Source organism: Rhyacophila brunnea, unplaced genomic scaffold (genome assembly GCF_057557595.1).
Source record: "Rhyacophila brunnea isolate RB1 unplaced genomic scaffold, BYU_Rbru_1.0 scaffold_23, whole genome shotgun sequence".
In the NCBI taxonomy this organism is placed as follows: domain Eukaryota; kingdom Metazoa; phylum Arthropoda; class Insecta; order Trichoptera; family Rhyacophilidae; genus Rhyacophila; species Rhyacophila brunnea.
Genome location: NW_028232893.1, coordinates 8,468,223 through 8,488,954, shown reverse-complemented (window position 1 = coordinate 8,488,954; position 20,732 = coordinate 8,468,223). Strand labels below are relative to the sequence as shown.

General features: G+C 34.7%; 1 protein-coding gene across 2 annotated transcripts in view; it reads left to right on the top strand.

Annotated features, from left to right (window-relative positions):
• The window catches only part of LOC147069431 (uncharacterized), a 167,189-nt gene extending 148,810 nt beyond the window's left edge, over positions 1–18,379 (top strand). Inside the window, exons 6-12 of one of the 2 annotated variants that reach the window (XM_085950124.1) lie at positions 1,694–1,779; positions 5,585–5,728; positions 10,263–10,655; positions 10,749–10,869; positions 12,777–12,938; positions 14,722–14,822; positions 17,690–18,379. In XM_085950124.1, the coding sequence (XP_085806250.1) occupies positions 1,694–1,779; positions 5,585–5,728; positions 10,263–10,655; positions 10,749–10,869; positions 12,777–12,938; positions 14,722–14,822; positions 17,690–17,833 (1,151 nt within the window). In that variant the 3' untranslated portion in view covers positions 17,834–18,379. The remainder of the gene's footprint in view (positions 1–1,693; positions 1,780–5,584; positions 5,729–10,262; positions 10,656–10,748; positions 10,870–12,776; positions 12,939–14,721; positions 14,823–17,689) is intronic. The other variant, XM_085950123.1, reaches the window with a different exon arrangement.
• Positions 18,380–20,732: the final 2,353 nt, after the last annotated feature.

Sequence of the window (20,732 nt, the reverse complement as noted above, 5' to 3'; positions counted from 1 at the left end):
TATAATAATGTTAACGAGGCGTATTAGCAATCAGGTGTTTTCTCTGTAAACTTGTCAAACGATTTTGGATACCATCCTTTTTTTCTTTTCTTGATAGAGAGTTCTATACCTAACATTCTGTATCTTTATCAATTGCGACCGCATGGAAGCGCATGAAATGTACGAAATAGTGAATTGTACGAAAGTAGAACGTACAAAATTCGAGGGCTGCCTGTTCTCCTTTACATGCACAATTTCAATATTGTAGTGAACAATCTGCAATGATAGCCTTTATTGCAATGTACAAAGAATTACTTTTAACTACTATTTTTACAATACAATATACAGACAGTTGAGATGTCTATTTCCAAAAACCGCCTGTCCTTTTGGTAAAAATGTATCTAAAAATATGTACATATTCTAGAGATGGGAAAACTGGTCGATTTTGAAGACTAAGTATACTTACTACCAGTATAAAAAAATTCTTAGTAAAGAAACTTGTTCCAAAATACTTACTAGTATTTGGAATACTATTTTGAGCGTTTAGCGTGCGTATGCGACAAAAATTTCATACTCAACTGAAAATAAAACCACCTCCATATTAGTATTTGAAATACGTATCGGCTCAGGGAACTCAGACTGTGTATCGGCTTCAATAGAATCGCTAAAAATACGCTGAGCTCCGCTTGTCGAAAAGTCCCATTTATTATAATATTTTAAACACATTTTAAATTTATGAGTTGTTTTTCTGTTAGTAGTACACAAACTGGTGACAGTATTTCCAACTCACCCCTAACATATTCTTTATGTAATTTCACATAGTAGGTAATGATCTATATTTACCAAAAGTCATCAAAAACATTTGGAAATAGATGACTCAGTTGTAAACGTGTTAGTAGAATAGAAACATTGATGCTGCAATATGGATTTTCCATAATGGCACTGAAGGTCGGAAATCAGTTTATATTTTACAAAGGATAATTACAGACAGCTCACAGTTTACAATAGTCAAGTAGATTAATTTAAGTAAGCAACTGTTGACATTAGTCAAACGTTTTCGGCGAAAGACTGGATCCGACTACCCTCACCTACGACAGGTGAGCGGCAAGGCATGTAACGATTTCTCATCGTCACCCCCTCGCTCATGTTAGTAGGTGGAGCTCATTTTTCAACTACTCATTTGTGCTTATTTATTTACGAAAGATTGAATATATCGCACCCTCGCAACTAAACGTGTTTTGAGTTAATTACTACGTTTCATTGTCTATCGTTCATAGTACATGTACCGAAAATTTCATATCTCTAAGTCATCAATTCAAGTCAAAACTTCATTCAATATCTAAACATATTTCAAAAACCCAGTACAAAAATGCGAAAGGTAAAAACTTCAAAGCTGATTTTCTCTGTTTGACTTTATTTGGATTGTGGCAGTTTAGTTGCGATGTATGTCATTTACGTGTAACCGTTTATTTTTCATGTACCTTGTAAGTCAAAGTCAGTAAACTAATAACTCAGGCGAGTGTCATTCTTCCATTTTCAATCACGTTCATGGCGTGTCGGGCATTGTCTCGCACGGATTGTTATTATCAATATGCACTATGTGAGTTATCGGGTCAACAAAAAAAAATTTGGAATGAGTAAAAAGATAATCTACGTGTGTAACTCGTTTTTATTAATGCTTTGTTTTTTAATATCGTTCTTTCTTATATTCCAGATCGGGATAACTGCAGTGAAGGGGAAGAAACCCTTTCATCGAGAATCAGTCCTCTACTACTGGCCTCGCCAGGCTCAAATGCATCCGTAAGTTAATCCAATCATCGTACCTCAGTGGTGAAGACTCCATACTAGGCGATTATTTAAAGCCTACCTTCTTAAGAAAAATATTTTTAAATTGCATATTGACATATTTATATACTTAATCACTTCATTATTTCATGTTCTATAAAAATAATTTATTTTGCCAACGAGAGATGTCGTATATGTAGGAATGTATTACAGTATTACACAGTTTACAAAACAATGGTATTAAAAAATATACCACAGCGCGCGCCATCTTATCTTGACGTAAATAAATTTCCGATTATGTGAAATAATTCTGAATTTTTTTCGTATGGACTTCACGTCTCGTAACCTCAGCATGTCTGTTGATTTGTATGAAATAAAGTAAGCTCCTATCGCAGAGCCTAAAACATTTGCGCATAATATTGTTGTCACGACTGCGCACTTTGTCCAAAATCATTAATAATTAGATAATTAAAAAAATAACTTCAACGTCGTTTAATCGAATATTAATAAATAAGTAAGTATATGTTGTTTTTAAAAATAAAAATAAATTTTATCTAATGATTTTTGATGGGTATAAATGTTTTGAAAAATACGTAATTTAAACACATCTCTCATTTTTATGTCGTCAATGAGTTTTTGAAGTTTCATTGAATTATTGTGTCGTTGTCATTTATTAGTGTGTACCTAATTCATTAGTAGTAAATATCGTACTATTCTCGTAAGTATACCTGACAAGTGTGCTGTTTTTATCAGATCTCCACAGCCTACCTCTTTCCAAAAGTCACCCTCCGCCACTGTTGTACCTAGCTTTACGACGTACAAGCAACGTGAGTCTCTCCCGCAATCAAAATGCAATGTGGAAAAATGTAAACTATACATGTGGTACAATTTCGACTATTGTATCAGTTCTATCATGAAGGTTGTTGAAGTAGTTTATTTGTGGTCTCAACAGAAAATATTGCGTACATCTCTTCCAGGTAGGATCACACAATTACATTCGGCACGACTGCAGCACACTATTTAGTTGGCATTCGAAAGTAAATTAATATACTGATGCACACCGGAGTTTATGTAACATTGTTTATTGAAATGAAACAGTTGTTCGTAATATTGGAAGTAATTCAAAAGGAATGTCTCTTTCAGGTATTCAAATTCTCCCAGGATTCGCGGCCATGAGCATTGACCACAATGCAGGCATCTTATTTAATTGCGACACTTTCTAAATTGCGTTACTACAGTAAAACTTCCTTAATACGAATTCCACAGGACCAAAAATGGAAAAATAATTCTAATTACGAAATATTAAAATTTTGAAAAAAAAAAAATTGATTTTCATTAATTTTGTTTACGGTCATAGACATTGGCGGCTTAATCCGGAAAAACCTAGCAGGTCAATTTTGAATATATTATTTTAATTTGCCTTACTGAAAAGACGTATTGCAAATTGACTTTTTATACATTATAGAATAAGTGCTAGAAATTGTTATAGGTCGGTACCTACTAACCCTTCAAAAAATGTCCGTTTTTCATAACGCCAACCCATCGTTAACCGAAATTGCACACAACGCGTTATAATTTTTTGTAAATCAGGTCCACTTTTCTTTCTTTGCTTTTTGAAAAATCATCAATCACACGATTATAAAAATTGTCTATTTTTCCCACATATTTTTTTTCAATACTGAGCATTGCAAGAGCGGTCAGTCTATCCTGGCCCTATTGCGTAGAAAGGTTTTTATTCTTTTGAGAGTGGAAAAACATCTTTCACTTTCAACTGTTGTCATTGGTATGACGCAAATAAATTGGAGAACTTTGATCGACTCGGAAAATGTTTCGTTGAAATTATTGCTGAGTAAAAAATGTAGAAGAGAAACTGCACTAATAGCGCCATGCAAATCATCTCGTTGATAAAACACCAATAATTCATTTTTTAACTTGATTATGTTTATTTCTTCTAACAGTTTTACCAAATTTACTTGACGTGTGGGAAAATTATTTTTAAAATCAGTGTAATTTTCTTTATTGAACAAATCGGATATAATGAGATGATCGTTGGATGCAAATCGTGCTTCCATTTCCATTATAATTGTATCACAGACTTCAATTGCTACTGCGTGCGTACTAACTGCTTCACAAAAATGTTATAAATCACCAAAAACTCCTTATATATTATTAAAATAACCAAAGGCATTCGTCAAAACCTGTCAACGAATCCGAACCGCATACACAGTTGCGTCTTGAGACCAATTATCTAGTCAGTGTTATCATTCTGTTTCATTTAATTAGGTGAAAAAATCTTTTGTCTCACACTCGGGCATTGCCGATATTACAGTAATTCACGCACCGTTACAAGCTTCGATCTCGTATTTTGTGTTATATCGATCTCTGTCTTATGTATGAGAAACGAGAGAGAAAATTTTATAAAAATATTCAATTTGGGTCAATTTTCAGACTGCCGGCGAACACAATATTTTTGTTCGGGGAATTATCGCCCAAACAAAAAAAGCCCAATAGACTGGGTTGACACAATATCGCGCGCCCTATAATTTCAAATCCACCGATTATTATTAATATTATTATATATGACATTGCACATATTATTAATATTATTATGTCGATTGTAATGCCGGGTCCACACCGAAAACAAGTCGCGCGACAACTCGTTAAATTTTACGATAAGCATGATAATTATCGTAAAATTTCTTAAGCAATTATGATAATTATCGTAAAATTTAACGAGTTGTCGCGCGACTTGTTGCCGGTGTGGCCGCACTTTTAGGTATTTATTTTGGCAGGTCAATGACCGAATGACCTATAGAGGGAGCCGCCAGTGGTCATAGATGTTCCTACGAAATTTCCGATTCCGTGTGTGTTAATGGGTCATAAAATGTCAGTATTATTTATATTACCTTCTTAAATTAAGTAAGTTATGATTTTCAAGAAAAATCTGCCACAATTTTTAATGAATGGCTCATAAAATAGTGTACTTTATTACGATTTATTGAATATTTTTGTATGCCAGGACTCTGAAATCATTTCGAATTACGAAATTCGAATTAAAGGCATGGTTTTACATGAAAATAATGTTCAAGGGACTTTATTTTGCGAAAATTTCAAATGACGGCGAATTTCGAATTATCAGTGTTCTTATTAACGAGGTTTTATTGTATTGGCAAACAGCTTTTGTATTTTAAATCACAGTAGGTATTAATCACCTTAATTACTAACCGACGTCTTTAATCCCGAGAGACACAGGTTCAATCGTGCTGGGTGTCATGTTTTTTTTCAAAACAGATTTTTTCTATTGGTTATATTATATTTCTCAGAAGTATTTTCAAATTATGTATCTTCAGTATTTTTGCTGCAGAATGATAATTATACTTTTAACGGGCTCGGTGTTCTAATTTTCTATAAATCGATACTATCCTTGTTGTTTTTATTTAATAAAACGCAATTTTTTTTTTGTAGTACTTATTCCACTTTTAATCAAAAGATTAGGACCGGTTTCGTACGCCTCAGAGGGACATTTTCAACTGAATACAATAATAAATAAAACAATATTTATCAAACAAAATCCAAAGCGATAGAAATAATATAACAATAGGTACATAAATAATTATCCGTCCAATAATACCTTCCCAATAACAGATTAATTTAAAACTAACGAGGTTGGACATTAATAGTTCATACTACGTCAGGGGCATTAAACAAATTAATTTTAAATATTAATAAACCACAAAATATGAAACAATCTACACTTACAATAACATTAATATCAACAAATAATTATGATTAGTCCTTAACGATACTATCCTTTTTACAGATTTCCTTATCGCTAAACAGCAGTTCAGAATTGATGGGCGGGGGATCTCCGATAACTCGGTTAAGTCCTCCAGCCACGGCCGCCACCTCTCTAGACCTCTCCACCAGGACGGCGCGCATCTTCAATACATCCACTCATGCGCAGGTCAGTATCTGTCTTCTATAACCAACCTTCATAAACAATATTGCGCCAATAGTGGAATAGAAGCTAGTAAACCAATCTCTTGCTCTGTGGGATATGATGAATATGTGGATTTGGATAGAGTGAATAGCTAATAACTAGGGAGCGGATTTATATGCAACAAAAAACATGGTTGTATGCATGCACATATGCACTTAAAACCAAAGAAATATGCAGTCAAAAATTGACATTTTTATGGAAAAATATTGTAAATACCCACTTCACCCAATATTTACTGATAAAAAATCGAATAACAAATTAATAATCTTAAGCAATATAATACAATAACAAAAAAAACACAAATAATCAATATAAAGTTAATCAATTACAATTTTCAAAATAGTTTGTTTACAAGTATGTACAAATAATTGAACAAGAAATGCAAAATGTAAATGTAAACTGTGGAAACTAAACACAACTTAAAAAAACAAAAATGACACTTAACTATTCATAAATACTATTTGCTGTTTTTTTTTGTCTGAAAAAATAAGTTACAATATTTTTTTCAATATTCTCTGGCATTAAATTTTCCACATATCTGTCAGTATTTTGTTTTTATGCAGAAAATGATCTCTCAAAGTCCACGGAGGTGATTGCGCAAAATTTAAATAAAGGTGCCCGAGTTGACTTCACTTTTTCTGATAAATTAATGAAATGCTCGGGGATGCCATTAAAAATGCAAGTGCATCTACCTGATTTAGTTATGTTTCGATAAAATTATAAATGCAAAAGCCCTAAAATATGCATTTATTAACCCGGCCGGCGCCGATGTCACACACCTTGTACAAATCGGCCAAATTCGCAATGCGCATGTGTATAAATCGATGCCACCGCGTCCATATTTATCATACGGGACTGATTTTTTCACGTAAATTTGGCCTGATTTGTCCTTCTCCTGCCACCTATGACATATTTTAAAAGCATTGGTTCTAAATATAAAATAATCACCAAAGTTTCGAACCAATTCGTACGGCCAAGTTTTGCCGGTCGACAGAAATCAGTTTGAACTGCGCGCCGCGTCTGCGCAGTATACGACAGACTTTCAACCGAGCGGGCCATTGCGCGGGATTGTATTTATCGCATACAAGTTGAATATTTACCGCAATCGTTGATAAATACTTTTTTTGCTGTCTGGTGTACTTATCACATTAAAACTGGCATGATAAACTATTGAACGTATGATTTTATTTTATCGCGATTTTTAAAATACTTTTTGTACTGTCTACCGTGTCCCATTTTAGTGAATGTGAAAATTAATACTGATATCAATAACTATGGTGTGTGAGTTTAATGGTTTCTGTGATTTGGCGTTTCTTAATACTGTAGTTAAACATTTTAAAAACATTTCATAGTTTTATAGTGCGTAAATATGGAGGAAGAAAATGTGCGTACTAATGAGGAATTGGACTCAGATTATGACATGTCGGAAGAGGAATTGGAACAACATGAGACTGATCATGATGTTGACGATACGGACTCTGACGAGCCAATTGAATTTTTGCGGTCATGGAGAACTGGTCCGTATATTCCAATAGTTCACGAATTCAATGATTGTCGATCTGGCGTGACATCGAACGACTTGGACGAATCCTCTCCCGAATGTCTTTTCTTTGAACATTTTTTGAATAAAAATATAATGTCGGAAATAGTGAACCAAACGAATACATTTTTTAACCATTCGTACAGTGCGGGTGACCTCGGACCGAAATCGCGGTCACACAATTGGACAGACACGTCAGTGCCGGAGTTGTATACATTTTTTGCCGTATCAATGCTGATGACTCGAAATAAGCACACGTCGATAGAGGAACATTGGAGTACCGATCCTTACCTGCATGCAGACATTTTTGGGAAAATAATGGCTAGAAATCGATACCAACTTATTTTACAAATGCTTCATTTTTCTGATCCTAGTGTGACCGCCTCAAATGATAGACTAGCTAAAATTAGATTACTGTTAGAACACACAAGAACAATTTTTAGGGAAACGATGATACCGTATCAGAATCTTTGCATAGATGAGAGCATAATCGTGTTTAAGGGTAGATTAATTTTTAAACAATTCATTCCTTCCAAAAGACATCGATTTGGAATAAAAATGTTTGTGATGTGTGACGTAATGACAGGATATATTATTGACTTTATAATTTATTGTGGGGAAGGGACTGACATACAAGACAATGAAAATCTCGGTATTTCCGGTGCGGTAGTGACAACGCTAATGAAAGACTATATCGGGAAAGGTCACACCTTATGGTGTGATAACTGGTATTCGAGTCCGGCGCTCTTTAAATACCTTCACTCTCACAAAACGAATGCTTGCGGTACAGTGAGAAAAAATCGTAAAGATATGCCAGAGTTCAGCAAACTGAAAAAGGGAGATACCGAGGCTAAGTACAATAGTCCACTTTTGGCTCTGAAATGGCACGATAGGAGGGATGTTCACATGCTATCCACCCTCCACGATGCATCATTTGGACCAACGGGAAAAGTGAACTATAGAACTGGCGAAAACATTGAAAAACCAAAATGTGTTATAGATTATAACAAAAATATGGGTACGGTAGATAAGTCCGACATGATGCTTAGCAACTTGTCGTGTATGAGAAAATCGATCAAGTGGTATAAAAAGGTCGCATTCCACATGATCGACTTATATTTATTAAATGCTTTTTATTTATATAAATTTATTAAATCTGACAAAAAAACATTGGGCGATTTTCAACTCTGTGTAATAAAACAACTAGTGGACAAATATTGTGTGAGAATTTCAAATGCACCCCTGCCTAAGCCGACAGCGTCAACTAGCGATAATCCCGTACGATTATTGCCCAAAAGTGCAACGGGACATTTGCCAGAATACATTTTACCGACACAAAATACCGATAAGCCTAGAAGAAGATGTTTCGTATGCGGGAATTCTAAAAAAAATCCGAAAAAAACAAAACTCTCTCGCTATATGTGCCCAACGTGTGATGTTGCGTTATGTCTGTCACCTTGCTTTAAAATATATCACACATCTAAAGAATTTTAAAATAGGTTTATTATTGTATTTGTTTTTTTTTTTAATATGTGAGTTTGTGTTAATTTATCAATAATATTCAATAAGTGAAGTGTTTGTGTAGTTTAAATATATTAAAAGGGTCCCCTTTATATTTGTTTACGACTCAACCCGAAGACATTAATATGTGATTTATCGATATGCACTTGAAAATTAGTAACGCTCGATTCGTGGGAACGTATGCACAAGTGTCGAAATATTACACACCGCGCAGAGCTCTAACTATTTGCTACAAAATGGCGACTTCGGTAAGTTCTTTCAAATTTGGATAGCATTCGTTTGTTCGAGTGTTTCTGATATTATAACTGATTTATTACGGTTTTTTAGTGTGTCGAAATTATCTTAATGGCTTTGGGTTCTCGACTGGAGCTGTGACATATTTTTTATTGCTTTTTTTAGTATAGAACAAAGACGATAATGAAATTCATGCGTAGTTATGGTGGGTCATACGATTTTTGAGGCAGGTGCCGGGTTAATGAAATATGCACTTATGTCTCAAATATGCTCTAGCGTCTCAAATGTGCATTTATATGCACAATAAAATTTTATTTTTGGATTATGCGTCTTTCGAAACAGATTTCTGTGCAAGTCCCATAACTGTGCATACACCCTAACAAAACATGCACTAGCATATAAATCCGGGCCCTACTAATAACCAGTGATGAAACTTTTATCACTTATTTGGACAATATTTGTTGGATGGAATTTGAGCTTATTATTACTGATAGGGTAGAGCCAGCTATCTAGCTAGACCTTGCAGACAGCCTGGCGTCTTAACCTCTGCGTAAGATTTTCACAACATACGTTTAATCACTTCACAAAAATCTCATAATTCATGTCCATACAACGGAAAAATGTGGAAACCCCATTAATACCAAGAATCGTCATTTTGTGCAGAGCTTGGTCCTTTGTTTCATATTTTTCTTTTTATAAATTATACGTAAATGAAACTAATAGCACCTGTACATGTACTTGTATGGATTTACTGGCGCCAATAGCGTGTCTCGCAAATCTCATTCTTCAAGCGTTAGTGAAAGCGTTTGTTGTCGTTGTGTGGTTCTGTTTGACAGGTTTGAACAGGTTGTGAAAATCGGTTAACCACAAAATGCTCTGCACGGTGTAGTTCATATTTTTTCCGTCAGGTTCGTCCATATATTTCTAATGCACACAGATATTGTGCAAGTTGCAACGATTGCGTGAAAATTCATCTTTTTTGATTCATGCATACAGTCTTACAACTTCCACGATAATATGTACTGCCAGAAGTAAATCCATGCGTGTAAATGGGCTATTAGACAATTTTTTTTTTACTGTTTTTGAATTTACGAGGTTACAGACAGGTATTATTAAAAGGCCAATAGTAGCAAAATTTCCATAGATATTTGATACTTGTGTTAATTATTCATTTGAATTGTCTATTTCTCCATTATATTCTAGGTCCTAAACCTGCACTCGCACAATGGCTCGGCAACCATCCACCCTAGAACCCCTCCATCCCCCCCTAATTGCTCACCGAATGGGTCTCACCACCAAGCGCCGAGGAGTCAAATAATCACTGCGTTCGCCCATCAACCTGCCAATAACCGTATTCCAACAAACGGCCTAATAGCTACTCCCGGAACTCTAAACCTAAGCGTTGCACCAGCTAAAGCGCTTATTAGAGCTCAGAAGACCAATTTGCCAACATTAACGGTGACCACAGTGAATCACGGTCAGGTTATGGCTGTGAATCATGGTCAGGGGCAGGAGAGGAAGATGATTACACCTGTTTCGACTAGTATCAACGGTCAGACAGCTCTGGTTCATCCAACGCAGTTACATTTGACTCAGGTTTGTTATTATCATTTATTATGCTTGGATAAAAGGTTTATACATCTATTTTTTTAATTAATTAATTAATTATCCCCATATATTCTTTTTCAGATGATGAATGGTAACAGCGTGGTGGTGAGTCCAGCCATCCAATTGTTTTCAAGTCCACACACCATCAGAGTCATCCAGGGCCAGGGTGGAGCGTTGGCCCCCATAGATCTTCCAAGCACTGGTAATCAATCATTGCAGAATATTAAAAAAAATATATTTTTGACTTTCTTTGTCGCTGGAATTGGCAGTATAAAATGACAGAGGTGTCACCAGCGTCCCTTCAAGGATCGGCAGCCATCTAAGCGCAGAAAATAATTCATCAAATATGCAGCGTTATTACATTCAGGGCTATATGCAGAGATGTCGCCATTAACCTAAGGCCAGATGCTAAGTCTTACCCGTGTACATAAACTTGCAGTGCCTCACATCCATAGACAACCTACAATACAATATTTGCTAGAATTCTGTGTACAATATACATACTTGATTATTTATGCCACCAGATGTGGCGCCACTAGTCACTACTGTACTTCTTCTTGGTCGTTCCCTCATGGCTGAGGATCGTGACCGCACTGAAATTCAGTCATCTGAGCGACCAAGACTCTCCACCAGTGGCGATCGGTGGAGGTAGGCTGTAGAGATTCGACATGAATAGTGCACACTAAACTTTGTCAGTTATATTTATATGTTTTCACTGAATTAATAATGCCAATTGCAGAGAGTATTGGTTAGTTATGAAAATTCAATTAAACCTTGCCGTGAAGATCTGAAAAAATTAATGCACACTTGACACAAATTGCAGATGGTATGGGTTAGTTTTTTAAATTTAATCAAACTGCCTATAGCAACCATATTAGATAAAGTTTAATTGGCACTATTTCTGTCTTCGCCTTCCATGGAGGCCACCCAAAACCACCAGTGTCTCCAGGTTATCCGATCCACGCCGTATAATATGTCCAAAAAACTGCAAAATGCATCTCGGACATATCGACACCTCCTGTATAAAAGGTCAGAACTGCGTTCATAGCTATTTTGACTTAAGACGAGAAGACATCAGTGAAACGGCAAATATTTTTCAACTATAGGCGCGACGAAGTTTTGGACTCGCTGGCATTCGGAGAGAGAACGTTAAGCTGGGAACACGTCAATTTGTTTCGTGATGGCGACGGGGGTACTAATTCTTAAATCGTGTAAAGATGACTAAAAACGTTACCCATTTACTTGAAAAAGAAAACATGTGAATTTGTCATAAAAAGTCAACATGCGTCCATTTAATGTTATGTTTATTGTTCTATTAGTAATAATAATAAAATATTCATTGACATGTTTTCTTTTTCAAGTAAATGGATAACGTTTTTTCGTCATCTTTACACGATTTAAGAATTAATTCCCCTGTCGCCATCACAAAACAAATTGAGACGTGTTCACAGCTCGACTTTCGCTCTCCGATTGCCAGCGAGACTGAAATTTCGTCGCACCTATAGTTGAAAATTATTTGCTATTTCACTGAAGTATGCTCTTAATTGTCTTATTCAATAATTTTAAAGATTAAAAAACGATAATGTTCAATGAAAAATAAAAATTCAATCGATACTTTATAGGCATAACTAAAAGATTACAATTTCTGTACTTAAATTAACGTATTGTCATTAAAATTGATTGAAATCGTACTACTGAAAAGCTACCATTTTACAGCTCTGACCTTATACATAGGAGGTGTCAATTTTGTCAAGATCCGTTCCTTCCAGCCATTACTAAACAAGAGAACCAAAAGACGTTGCGTTAAGTAGCAGAAAGTCGCAGACCCGACGTTCATCACGGAGACGGTTTGACATGTGGATATTATGTAGGACACCTGAAGGTGCTGCACACGCATTAATCTGACTGGGAAGCCTGACGCGAGCTGCAAGTAATTTATTTCCCGTTACTAAAAAGCCGATTTCAGCCGCCTAAGGTTAAAACACACTTCGGCCACTTATGTACATATACGCATCTGGCACTTAACCACCACCGTTTATTAGCGATTTCATTGTGGTATCCTCAAATCACAAAGATACTCAATATCATTCTTTACTATTATGCTTTCAGCTGCCAACAGTCCAATCCAAAAGATCCGCGAGGTTCAGAAGCTAGGCGAGGTGAATTCGGGTGCTATCGGCTCAGGATTGGGACGGTCAGGAGCTGAAATCCCTCGGCATCATCATCACATCGCCATCAAACCTCAACCAGGAACCACACTTCACTCAATGAGTGGGTTTTTTTACTTGACTACTTCATGTTAATTTTATATAAGGCCTTCCATTTTCTTCAATATCAAAAATAATTACAAGATAAAAAGAACTTTTTAAATACAACGTTTTTAAATTTTCTGTTGAATCATATAAACTTGACTTTACTAGCTTAAACGATCAAAAAATTTGTACTTGATAGAAATACTGAATAATGAAATGTCATTTCATATTGATTTCCGTAGTAACGCACGTATATATAAATAATTTAGTTGCTAGGACCCCCTAGCAACCAATAATGGTATCGAAATAACTTTTCATACAAAACAGAATTAGCTGAAAATGAATTAAACTCTACTTAAAGATGGCTAAAAGTATTTAAAAAATGCATTGGCATCGTGTTCTGATATATTCTAAAAGTTTCAAATGTCTAGCTAGTCGGGAAGTTAGTTAAAAATCGATTGCAAGATTTGTACCGGACAAATAAGAATACGAGCTAAGAAAAACGGTGTAATAAAATAGTAATACAATACATATGTACATAATATTATATGTTTCTGAAGTGTTTCCAAATTAAGTAAGTAAAGTAATGAATTTCTTGAAAAAAAAATTAGTTCAATAGAGAGATTTCAATGTATTTTATTTTGTAGTAATAATGGATCGTTTGGGAGCGATATGTCATATACGAAAATGTAAAAATCGCTTACATATTATAATATAGTATGTAAAATTTATAATCACTTATTTAACTTGGAATTGATTTACTCAACTTGGTAAACGGTGCGGTCCTCATAGTCCTGTGCATAACATACTGGCCTTTCATCCGCGGGTTCCAGGTTCGATCCCGGTGAGTCACGGTATATTTATGTGATTCAGTTTCAAATCCTGGGTCTGGCAAATACACATTGTTATTCAATTTGTGTTTGGAGTCAGAGTGTCAACCTAATGGGTTGAGCAAGTGGCTAACATTCATTTCTCGTAAAAAAAAATTGTTACCTTATTCATAGGCGCCCGACTTTATTTTTGTATATAGAATACTAAATTGACTTCCAACAATCAAATATTTATAACTCAAAAAGTATTTATATAAAGACAGAAAAGAAAACAAAAATATTTAAAGTGATATAAGGAGGTACAAAGTTCAATAAGTGAAAATGGTTCTAGTCGGTTATGTGGAATACACCGGCAAACACATGCTGAAAATACCCTACATACTGTGTTAGTTTGGGTTAGGTTAGATTTGGTTAGGTTAACCTAACAAATAATCCAGTATATCGACTATTTTCAAAATGTGTTTGCCGCTGTATTCCACATAACCGACTTGTACCGTAAAAACGTTCATTTATTTTTCTTCAGAATTTTAAGCTAAGTGTTCAATAAAAAACCAAATACGTCCTAAAGATTTTTAAAAACTGCTTGTATTATAAAGTGTAATCTATAACACATAAAATATCTGAAAATTATTGACAAATGCCGTACTTTTCGCATTTCTAGTAATTAGTGTAATTTTGCAAACTTATTCCGAAGAAGTTTCAAAAGTTATGATTTCTTGTTTCGATACTTCAAAATACAAATGATAATTTTTAATAAAACTGTTCCCTGTAATTATCCTGTATGTAAAATCGCTTCAAAGATTTGTAAATATTTTAACAGATGTCCATTCTTAACCAGTGCACCTTCAGTTGCACGTGTGTTCCTTCAGTTCCGTGTCAGTCCATTGCGCTCCACGGTTTTAAAGGGAAAATCTTTCAGCTTATTGCTATCCTTTCCAAATATTGATTGCAATCTTTCATGTGTTGTTACAGATAGTAAAAGTGGTATTCACATGATGAATGGTCTAACTCCGTTGGTGGTCTCCCAGGGAGGTACGCACATCATAACCACTTCACCACATCTCACAGGAAAGGTATAATAAATTCATTTATTACAGATTTCTTTCCAGAACACGTGGTTAATAGACATGCGTCATTCATGCATGACTGACTTAAATCACCTGAGTCAAAGGCTGCCTGTGAAACAGTCATGACTGATTCAGATGTCTATGTTACCATCCAGCCAATGTCTTTCGTGAACGCTCTGAAGATAGGAATGAGCAGTTTGTGAACGCTGTAAAGTCAGGAGTGAGTCATACCATACATAGCGAACGCTCTGAAGATGGAAAGCATGTCTTATGTTCAAAATTATGTGACTCATTTCCCATGACTAGTGGTTTATTTATAGAGACATCGGCAATGTAGAGTAGAAGCGTCAATTACTGACAGCAGAAAAAGAAATGTTGATCAGTTTATAGTCGACCTGTCACAGCTTAGTAGTAAATACATATATAAGTCCATTCGATTCTTATAAAATTAAATCTATACTTCTAATATTCAATGTACAGGACCACAATGCCACATATATAAGTCCATTCGATTCTTATAAAATTAAATCTATACTTCTAATATTCAATGTACAGGACCACAATGCCACGTGCCATTAATCGTGATAATGAGTGACATAACCCATAGGATCAGATCATTTGACAATTATTGATGAATTTTGCACAATAACTGAAGACAGGTCAAGCGGTAAACTACAGTGTGCCTACTACGTCACCACAATCGTTTCTGGGACTAAAATTCACCCCGCATTTACTTTCACGCTACTACATTCGCCGCGCCTATAATTCAGTGTGTGTTCGATATCACATGGAGTTTTATTAACATTAAAATGCCTAAACCGTTGTGGAAACAGACCAAGAACATTATTGCGAATGTAATAAGTATTGTGGGGAGGAGAAACAGAAAATAAAGCTTTTAATTCCTCTCAATAGTGCCAGAGATAGAGAATTTGTTATGACACGTCAGCACGCAAAGGGCACGTGACAATAGTATCAACGGGGTTTTTGTTATTAATTTACTAGAGACCGTCAAGTTTAACATGAGGCTCCATGGCAATGCAGAAGCTATGTAGTGGAGCCTCACGTTAAACTTGTCGGTCTCTAAGTATTTTCATATTGTCTTGTTTTTTAAATCCCACATTGATTATGAAATTTCGCTTATCGCAACCGTATCCAAAACATATCCCCTGCGATCAACAGGGGGGGTTTACCTGTAACTGAATCCGTGTACAACATGCAGAAACAAATAGTCCAATTTCAAAATATTCTTATGCAGTGGCGAGGACTGTTTGGATGGAGGTGAACGATTAGTAAATGAAAAGTATCATACACCCTTGGACAATGAGTCACTGTGTTTACAGTAGATAATAACACCAAGTAACATGCAGCATTTATTTGGCTTTGGAGCCCTCAGAGTGAGTGGCAAAATATTCACTTTTAAATCCATAGTGGGCTGTGTGTCGCTATTAACCAGTTCAACGAAAAGATCTGTTTAGTAATTCCTTTGGGAAAGTAGCCAAAATCCATGCCGAATTGTAGAGTATATTTAAATATTACCGCCCACGATTTCCGAGCGGTTACTGCGTCGGGTTCGTATCAGCGTTGCCAACTTTAACGATTTTCTTGCCAGATCCAGTATTTTTGAATACGCATCTTACTTGAAAAATTCGCATATGACATTAAATCTAGTATTTTTTGTCAACGCAAGCAGGTTAAAACTTTCCATAATAAAGTTAGAATGTTATACCAGATTTGCTTGAAAATCAATATTTTGATCTTTTGTACATTTTGTCTTATAAATAAAATAAATCTTACAGAAGTAGCAATGATGAGTAAATTTCTTACCTGGATTAACTTTTAATTGTATAAGTAATTTATTTTATTTAGTTTAAATACAAAATTCTTCTTGTAAAAACAATGTAAATATCTTGTCAATAATTATGTCATAAATTTTTGAATGTTTCTAGACACTTTAAATATTTTGAGAAATTCTAGCATTTTTTTCTGCCATCTAGCTTATTTTCTTACCCTATCTGGCATATTTTTGTGAATGCCAGTTGGCAACGCTGGTTTGAAACCCGGATCTGTCAAAATTCGTTATTTTTCAATGTGTGTTTGGACACAGAGTGTGGACCTAATAAGATTAACAAGTGGCCAATATCCATTTCATATTAAAAAAAAAAAAATCTATTGATACAGCCTCTATTCTGTGGAGGCCTATATGCAATGACATTAATATGGACGAAGCATCTAGAAAAAAAATGACAGTCACTTTTTTGTAGGGTCTGCCGAATGGCATAATCTGTTCTAACGCCATTACAATAAAGGTGATATTGCTATAATTTCCCGATGCTTTTCGTCGGGTCTGCCGAATGGTTCGGTTTGAACGGGTTCGCTCAAATGAACATTGACACTAGAAACACTGTTCTAACGCCATTACAATAAAGGTGATATTGCTATAAATTCCCGATGCGTGATATCGCATAATGGAAATTGCGTGACGTCTACCTATACATGTGCGAATATCGCTATGCGCGAATTTACTTGCTAGCTACTGTATTGAGTGCGTTGTCCATTAATAATGTCATTGCCTATATGATATTCTTAGCATCGAACATGGTTAAAAACAATATAATCATGTATTTTTTTTATTGTTATCTTTAAATCTTTCCACAAGACTGATACAAATTTTAATTTATATTATGGAACCAATAATTTCATAATTTCTATACGCCTGTAGTTCCATGTGTTGTAATTACAACACTTGCGAATGAATGAATAAATCATTTTGTGTATTAATCGTGGTAATTGTATAATGTAAAGGTAGATGCTACGTAATTGTTTAATATTGAATTAGTATTGCCACCTAACCTAACTAATTCAATATTTTTCAGGTTATGACCGGCCCACTAATCAAGACAGGCCAGCAGATCCCGCTGTCGGTGAACGCTCAATACCTGGGAGCGACGACCTTAGTCAAACCCGTCGTTGTGGTCAGCACCGGCAACGGCCTCAACCCGCCGTCGACGGGCTCTTAGTGCCCGATCGCAGCCCCAACCAACACCAACAACAATATCAAACTCCTAATAATAAAAGCAAGAAAACTCTTTAGTGAACAAACTTAATTATCATAGTGATGATCATTATCTTAAAAACTGCTCCGTTCACTGTTGTATTTTAATTTCGGCGTCCAGCCGTAGGTTAACGCGAATTGGTACGTTTATAAGTGACGCCGTAAATGTGTAATGTATTATGGTCAAAATTACTACACTTCCACTTCCACAAGCACTTCCTTTAAAGTATAAACTTTTCCCCAGAGCGTAAGTTGCCACGTCTCATGCCCTTTGCCATTTCAACCCTGTACCATGTAGATCGCTCACATAGCATGTATTACCCTCGGGAAACTGAAAATGAATGGGATCTGTCTTACCCTACTGGGTGTGGTATAACAGGCTATGGCTGTTGAGTGTGGAAAAATATGGGATGAACATAAACATGTATTCAATAATGTCAATAGTTTCTATGATAATAATATCGTCACTTCAATACTACAACTAGATAACTTTGGTTTGGTCATTGTTGGGAAAATGAAATTTAAACTTTACTTGATTAACGCTTTCGCTGCTGAATAGATAATGAGATTTTAATTGCCCCCTTTAAAATGCACGTTAATTACATCGATCGGCCGCCTGGTCATTACGCACCGTGTGCGTCTTCCGCGTCCAAAGTATTAACATAAATCTAGACTAATTATTATTTAAAATATAAATGGAAAATTGTGTTTGTCTAATTGGGAACAATTAAATAATGTTCAATTGTATAAAAAAATATGCATTGTAGACACATAAATTTATTTATTTAATGCATTTATGGTTTTAAAGTTATCTAATATTTTCAAACACAAAATTAATTCATTTCCCATTAACTTCTGACTTACCTAGTTTTATCACTTTGTAGAGAAAGAAATGTTGAATTATATTCAATAGCTATCTCAAAAACAGTGAAAATCAAGTTATCTAGTTGTAGTATTGAGGTGACGATATGCATTAAAGTTTGTCATGTAAATTTTACCTACTTTTTATACTTGGGTTTTATGGCTTGACTGTCATAAATGTAATCTGTTTCAAAATCTTGGTCCATGGTGATGGCTTTTATATTTTTATTTAATAATCTGTTATGTGGTCACGCTGTTAGCTCTGTCACTGTGGACATTGATTCTCAACACTTTAAAAGGCAGAACCTTTGAGCTTTCGTCAGACATTAACGATAACTTAATAATATTCCATTAATAATGCAATTTGATGTATTGAGTTAAAAGAGTCTTGTTTGATCATTCAAAATATATTATACATTTAACGGCCGTCTCAATTATTTGATAATGTTGCGATGAATGAATTGATATTTTTTCTACGCGTCTCTAATGTCGTCGGGTACCACGTTTGAGACACGTGCACGTACTGGCGGAGCTTTTGTTTTTATTTTGATAGGAAATTTTCGATTTTTCGATTTCTATATGAATGTGTTTTGATATGAATTTCGTGTCTCGGAAAAATATGTTGACGTATGCTCGGGTGAGATTAAATTATTTAAATTATACGATTTTAAAAATACCTGCTTTTACATTCTGCACATAATTATTTTTAAGTTTTTTTTAAGTATAAGATATTTAATATGTATTGTATTTTTCACCCGTCTTGACAATTTCTTTTGTACATAATATTATGTATATGAATTTTTGACATTATTTCAAGTGACTTGAATGAGCAGGTATGATTTCTTTTTTTGCGTAATAATTATTAACTCATTCTATGCCTTCAGCTAGTTTTCTCGCTCTATGAGGCCCCACATACAAATTTCAAACTCAAATTACTAGCCACTGTCGATTGATTTGCATAATCTAAAAAATCAAACTGACATCCGTTTGAATAATTATGAAATACTAAGCCACAAATTATCGGTATTACAGCAATTTTAGTAAGAACTTTGCTCTACATTCAACGTGTGTCGTTAAAAATCTGCAGTCTGTCAGATACTATCATAGTAATATCGTGAGGCATAGAAAAGGTTATGATTGTTATAGTTGGTATAATCGATTATACTTACAATAAGTTTATTTCATCGCTTTCTCTCGCTTGGCGCCTCTGACTATGTCTTGTTTCGTGGCAAAACTATTGAACCTTTTGGTAATGCAGTATGTTTATAATTAAGATTTTGTATTTATTGTTTAAAATGTTGCAATAAAAAATGTCAAAAATTCATAATATGAAAGTATGTCAAAATCTCGTTTCATTTTATGGAATCCATTTTTTTATATATGAATATTTTATTACTCATAACACAAGTGACTTAACATTTTTCCTACTACATACAATATTGTTAACAACTCAAGTGCTTCTAAAACTGTTGTAAAATGATACAGTGAATTGTCATAATTAATCCAGAATCTCACTTTCAGACTAATGTGGATTTTGCATTTTATTTATATTTTGCTTATTTTCATTCTGCCTCTTACCAACATTGAAATTGTAACTTAAAAATATTCGAGACACTGAGGATTAAAGGAGTGCAAGTGAGATATAACAGGTGTCTATTTATGCGTGAATAATGAAGCCATGTACCTGCTTTGTATTAAAAATTGTTTTTATTTCTACATATCGAATTTTGAATGCTTCTCACTCATAAAACGACCTCACGGCCCTGGTGAAAAAGTAACCTGTTTCGTTTGACGCACAAAGTCATTTACCATTAATGTCGAATTGTAGACTCATCTGTTTTTCATAATATAGAAATATTAACAGTTTTTTCTTGGAATAGTAATAACTGATTATTTGAGAAGAAGACATAATTTACAGATTGTTAAAAACACGTACGATTGCATATTTAATTATAAAATCAATTTATTGAACACGGCAGTAGCGATGGGCGATATTTATGGCG